The sequence below is a fragment of the Contarinia nasturtii genome, unplaced genomic scaffold (genome assembly GCF_009176525.2).
Source record: "Contarinia nasturtii isolate CC-2019 unplaced genomic scaffold, AAFC_CNas_1.1 Cnas_scaffold_220, whole genome shotgun sequence".
NCBI classification, from domain to species: Eukaryota; Metazoa; Arthropoda; class Insecta; order Diptera; family Cecidomyiidae; genus Contarinia; species Contarinia nasturtii.
In genome coordinates, this window is record NW_022197577.1 from 1,010,165 (window position 1) to 1,016,393 (window position 6,229).

Here is a 6,229-nt window from a genome sequence, read left to right on the forward strand (position 1 = left end):
CACCTCTACTACGTTTTTATTGAATGACATGAGCTGTCATTCGTATTTTTATCACACACACAGTGTGAAACGTATGTGCGCATTTAGTTCACGTGAACAATATTTGATGGAAAAGTCACAAGACCCTCAGCTGAGAGAATACTTTTTTCAACCTAAACAGTGTTTGTGCGTTGTACGGAGCTAAAAAGAAATTCGTCGAGAACAAATACATTTTTCATCGCTAATTTTACTAAATTTCTTATTTGAAAAAGAATCGTGATTGCATTAAAACCATGGCAAATAACGTACAAGATTTGATTTCGTCATTGCCAGACGATAAAATTGGTGAGAAACAATCAAAGTTTATTTTTATGAATAGATGTCAAACAAATAAGCGATTCGCACATAGAAAATACAATTTTCTTTGTTTTTTTTTCGCATTGAATTTATCCGGTGTCCTTGCAAAATTGCAAACATCACTTTAAAAAAACTAGTCCCGAAGCAATGGAAAGAAATTCATATTTTTACGAACGAAAAATAAGTTTGTGATTTAAGCAAATGACTGAAAAATTTGACGTCACGAGACCTGTACAAAAACAAATATACATTCATTCATTCAATATAAAATGCATTCCGAACTCATTCCAATAAGAATGGTTCTAATTGAATTTCGTGTGATTTTGATTTGGTTTTTATTTTATTTTGCAGACATGATTGCCGCAACGAGTGTTTTGCAGCAACAAGCTGGTGACATTCGTCAAAATAAAATCAATTGGCAATCGTATGCCCAATCTCAAATGATAACCAATGAGGATTATATGTGCGTTAGCGCATTGGATAGTGATCAACGTGCATCCTATTTGCAACAAAATTCCGCCCAATGTGCCAAAACATTTTTGAATTTGTTGTCGCACGTATCAAAAGATCAAACGATTCAATACATTTTGGTAATGATTGATGATTTGCTGCAAGAGGATCGTTCACGTGTCGAAATCTTCCATGAATATGCGGCCAAGCGTAAGGAAAGTGTATGGGGACCATTTTTGAATTTGTTGAATCGTCAGGACGGTTTCATTGTCAATATGTCATCGCGCATTTTGGCCAAATTGGCATGCTGGGGCCATGAGCTCATGCCAAAAGCCGATTTGCACTTTTATTTGCAATGGTTGAAAGACCAACTCACCATCAAAGTAAGTACTAGAAAAACGTACATAACACACAATGTTCACGAATTTCGCGAACATAAAATTACCGTGCTGTGTATATTTAGCTTTCAAATAATCGGGAATATGGCCTCTAGCCTCTATTTAATTCGATTTTATGTGTAAAGACTCTCTAATTCGTCTGGAGAAAAAAGCAAACGTTATCTGTGCTTATTTTTGACAATTTGCTTCATTGTCTTTTAACTTGTGACTAATCCGTTCTGTTAATTTGTTGAGAAAAAAAAACTACTAAGATTTTTTTACTTATTGAGACCCATTAGAAAATCGTGTAAAAGTATTATTGATCGTTGTTTCAGTAGATTCATTTCAAATGTGTAGCTGTAAATATAATTGTGCCTAGTGCTTTGAATTGCATATATTAAACTCTAAATCAAATTGAACATATATATATATCACTAATCGCAGCCGAACTTGTAGCCTATTGCAGTCATTATCCATTACATTTTGTGTATATGTGTGTGTGTATTTGTTGAGTAGATTGTGTGTATTGATTCCATGTTAATGAATCAAAATAACCCGAAACTCTGTCATTGAATTGTTGCTAAATTAAAACCGAAGAAGATCTCAATCAATTCGGGTTATTCACTCGAGAGAAAAAAACATCGAATACGATGCACATAATGCACAATAAATTCGTGCACATTTTGTTCACCATTTATTTTTTTATTTTTATTCTTTGATAAAAATGTGTTTTAATTGTGTATTTTGCTCCATGTATAAAACATGTAATTTTTTTCCAATTTTTGCGCTTTTTTGTTATCGTTTTGTTTTTTGTTTTTGATTGATATAATTTAAAAAAAAACACACACACTTCTCGGTGAAAAACCAAAATGTTTTCACATTATATTCAATGTTCTCACTCCTAAAATCCACCGATATGATCATATTTTGCGTAAAATTCAAAAGGCCAAACAATATTTGCAAGAGATGGCTGAAAAAGTAAAAACAAATCGTAATCAGCACGCATTGCAACAGCAGCAACTGCAGTTTCAACAGCAACAACCACAAGCCCAATCGACGAATACCGAACGTTACAGTCTGCTTTCGGGCGATCAACGTGCATCGTCACCACCGCTTGTTCCAAAACCCCTATCGGTAGTTTTTATCCTTTTTGATTTTTTTTGCATTTCTGTTTTTTTATTTACATATTTTTTCCTATTTTTATGCATTTTGTGTATTTAAAATGAAAACAAAAAAAATATTTATATTTTTAGTGTAATTTAGTTTTAAGCTTTCAAGATTTAGTTTCATTGTCATATTTTGATGCTGATTTGTACACAATGTATTTTCCCTTTGTCCATTTAGTTGAGATGTTGTTGTCTAGTGTTATATATTGATTCTATCATTTCCAAGGTTTTTTTTTTTCATTCGTGCGTTTTACCTATCTCGTTTTTACAAATTGTTTTCCTTCATTCTTTTCCAAATGCTTTTAGTTTCGAATCATTTTTTTTTTAATTATTCGAGTAAATTTCATTAGAATATGCGCTTTAGATGCAAGAAAAATGGGTGAAAACTATGAATTTTATTATTGTCTATTTTTGGATATGGATGATTTTTTTTTATTTTACATACTGAAAAACGGTGAATTTATAAAATGATTTGAAAGAAAGAGAGCAAAAGACTGATTTAGTCAATTTTTTTATATTAACATATTTGGACATTTCGAAATTAAAAAAAAAATAATACCTTTCTAACAAGTTTTGGACTAAAGACAAAATTTAATAATTTTCTTCCACTAACGACGTCAATTGATTTGGCCATTATTTCTTTATTAACCTTTTTTTCTATTCTATTTGAAATGGAAAAATGTTCAGAACAACGAGTACATACAATCCGTTGCTAGATGTCTGCAGATGATGTTGCGTTTGGATGATTACCGTTTTGCATTCGTAGCGGTCGATGGAATCAGTACCTTGTTGAGTATTCTTTCATCACGTGTCAACTTCCAGGTATGTTTACTTTTCAAGTTTCTTCTAAATAAAAAAAGTACAAAAAATCTCTTTCTTAAATAAATTTCTTTAAATTTCAGGTCCAATATCAATTGATTTTCTGTTTGTGGGTATTGACATTCAACCCGTTGTTGGCCGAAAAGATGAACAAATTCAATGCCATTCCGATCTTGGCGAGTATTTTGAATGATTCAGCCAAGGAAAAGGTGACACGCATCATTTTGGCGGTTTATCGTAATTTGATTGAAAAACCATCCGATCCAAATATTTCGAAGGAGCATTGCATTGCCATGGTCCAGTGCAAAGTATTGAAACAATTGTCGATTTTGGAACAACGTCGTTTCGATGACGAAGATATTACCGGCGATGTTGAATATTTGACCGAAAAACTACAAAGCTCCGTACAGGATTTGAGTTCATTCGACGAATATTCGACCGAAGTCAAGAGTGGACGGTATGATTTTTTATTTTCTGCATTTTCATATTTTCCAATAACGTTTGATTTCTTTGCAGTTTGGAATGGTCGCCAGTTCACAAGTCAGCCAAATTCTGGCGTGAAAATGCTTTACGTTTGAATGAAAAGAACTACGATCTATTGCGTACATTGATTCATTTCTTGGAAATATCGAAGGATCCATTGGTGTTGGCTGTTGCTAGCTACGATATCGGTGAATATGTTCGCCATAACCCAAGGGGAAAACAGTAAGTTTTTTGTCGCACCTAATTTCAAAACAATCCCATTCGAGTAACAAATTAATATAAAATTTGTCTGCCGTAGTTTAATCGAACATTTTGGCGGTAAACAATTGGTGATGCAACTCTTGAGCCACGAAGATCCAAATGTGCGATATGAAGCACTGGTTGCTGTGCAAAAACTGATGGTTCACAACTGGTAAGACACCTCACCCCCAAACACATTCTCCTTATCCTTTTGAAGTCAATATTAATGGCCTTTGTTTTGCTCTTCAATTCATTTCCAGGGAATATTTGGGCAAGCAATTGGAAAAAGAGAGCGAAGGAAGCAATCAAAACTCTGGCCCAGCAACAATCCAAGGAAAAGCCTAAGCATATGTGCAATAGTCGATGCAATATCTATGAAAAACAGCGCATTAGTTTTTATTCTTTTTGCACAAAATTACTTACCACAACAGAATGCAAATAAGAATCCCGAAAATTTGGAGAAAAAAGGGAAAAAAATGTTTAAAAAATTTATTTGTTTTTTTTAGTAGTTAAGACAAAATCGAATTGTAACAATAATAATTTGTGTTGTAGCCAGCTTCATTCGAAAAGAAAAAAAAATTGTTTGTGAAGGTTTATAGTTTCATTCGATTAGAATCAACAACAAAAGCAAATTTCATGTAAATGTTTGTATGTAAATATCCTTTATTGTATAGTATCAAATCAGATCACATGCGATGCACAAGACTTCGTAATAATAATTTCGTTTTGGAACACTAAACCAGTCAATAGCAGTAACATTCCATTCGAATTGGATACTTTTTGAAAGAAATAGAAAAAAAAAACTTTTTTTTTCTTCTAGTTCAATTTCAAATCAGACTGTTTCTTTTAAAACCACTGACGATATACAGTTTTCGATGTCCATAAAATCAACGAAATTGAATGGTTTTATGTGTTTTTTTTTGTTTTGTTTTCGCATCAACACATTGTTACAATTTCTCTTGAATTGAAGACATGCAAGTATTATTTTAAACTATTCTATCATAGATTGTTAGACATTTGAATGAAACATAAAAACAGAAATCTATTACTTTTTTCTCTATTCACATATATAAATAAAGATTATCTCTAAATGATACTAACAGAGAGTTTACAGTTTTTATGAATTCTTTTTATCAGGTATGGTAATTTTTTTTATCAGGAATGAGAAGTTTTTAATCTTTAAATTCCCCTTATCATATTATTATTGCTAACGTTTCTGTATTGCGGATTGTCATATGATTGTTCACGTCTGATTGAATGAATTTGATGATTAAGCTTCATGATATCTTTGTACTTTCGCACATATTGATTAACTATGAATATTGGATTGTAGTTGTTTATTTTCAAGGCATCATTGCTAAGTCTTAGGGGGTAAATTGGTTCAATTCTGACGTTCAATTCCATTCGAATGTATTCATAAATATTGCCAACCCAAAGAAAAAGGGCAGTGAAATCTCTTTTGTAAGCATCCAACACGAAATCATTCGAATAAATACCCGTTTGATCTAACGCATATTCCGGCATATACCTCCCATATAAAGTTTGATTTTCTTCTTTTTTTGTCATAGTTTAATGACCCAGTGCCCAATGATCACTTTCTTATCTTGTTTAGGAGCAATAGTATGTTTCAAAGTCATTCGATACGTTTTTTTAATTTTGAGATAACATTTTTCAGTCAGTAGGTACCATTTATACGCATCGAAGAAAGTATTGACTGATCAATGATCATGGAGCAAACTTGAATGCAAAAGACAAAGATGATAAAACAATGGATACTTTCAATGTAAAAATCAGAAAATCGTGTATTCAATAGAAATTGTTTATTTTCATTTTATAGAAGAAGGAAAGAGAGAAAAAGCCCGGATTGTTGCAAGGATCAACGAATTTAAGGAATATGTTAAAAACACACCAAATAATTAGAATTGCATTTATCCTAAAAGCAGATGAAATAGGACCAACTGAAAAACTGCACTTTTAGATATTTTTCGTTAATCAGCGCTACCCATATGAAACCTCAACGCTATGCGCGTCAAATCGACGTTATTCGACGCTATTCCATGTGTATATAGAATTCCAGGGGCTTTTATGTTAAAATGAATACTACGATTTCAGTAAATATTGAAACATAATGCTGAATATTCAATGAATATTGTATGTATATAAAGAATATACACAAATAAATGTGTATAATTGCATAAATTTGATGAATATTTCGTGAATATTTCGTGAATATTTCCTGTATATATGAAATATACATATTTTGTCATTCTCTTTAGTGCGGACTTTCTTCGTTCCTGTGTCGCTTACTGTGAATATTCACAACATACAGTAGAAAATACGAAATATTCACTAGAGATT

At 32.1% G+C, this 6,229-nt stretch overlaps 2 protein-coding genes across 3 annotated transcripts in view; both read left to right on the forward strand.

Annotated features, from left to right (window-relative positions):
- The first annotated feature begins 105 nt into the window (after positions 1 to 105).
- On the forward strand, positions 106 to 4,978 carry LOC116337031 (V-type proton ATPase subunit H). 2 transcript variants are annotated; one of them, XM_031761310.1, is made up of 8 exons: positions 106 to 324; positions 688 to 1,169; positions 2,109 to 2,297; positions 3,017 to 3,151; positions 3,232 to 3,605; positions 3,665 to 3,853; positions 3,930 to 4,043; positions 4,132 to 4,978. In XM_031761310.1, the coding sequence occupies exons 1-8, from the start codon at positions 273 to 275 to the stop codon at positions 4,214 to 4,216; spliced, it is 1,620 nt and encodes a 539-aa protein (XP_031617170.1). In that variant the 5' UTR covers positions 106 to 272; the 3' UTR covers positions 4,217 to 4,978. The 2 variants fall into 2 exon arrangements, with proteins under 2 accessions (XP_031617170.1, XP_031617171.1); XM_031761311.1 differs by lacking the exon at positions 2,109 to 2,297 and having other exon boundaries at positions 108 to 324.
- A 268-nt stretch (positions 4,979 to 5,246) lies between these two features.
- Positions 5,247 to 6,229, forward strand: part of LOC116337038 (serine protease persephone-like) — a 9,732-nt gene continuing 8,749 nt past the window's right edge. The window contains exon 1 of the mRNA XM_031761321.1: positions 5,247 to 5,332. The gene's annotated coding sequence lies outside the window, so the exon portion shown is untranslated. The remainder of the gene's footprint in view (positions 5,333 to 6,229) is intronic.

What these genes read in the sequence shown, in the direction of transcription:
- LOC116337031 (XM_031761310.1), top strand. Translation starts at nt 273, where the DNA reads ATGGCAAATAACGTACAAGATTTGATTTCGTCATTGCCAGACGATAAA. An exon ending in ATTGCCAGACGATAAAATTG is followed by an intron (nt 325 to 687) that starts GTGAGAAACAAT and finishes TTTATTTTGCAG; the next exon opens with ACATGATTGCCGCAACGAGT. An exon ending in TTGTTCCAAAACCCCTATCG is followed by an intron (nt 2,298 to 3,016) that starts GTAGTTTTTATC and finishes AAAAATGTTCAG; the next exon opens with AACAACGAGTACATACAATC.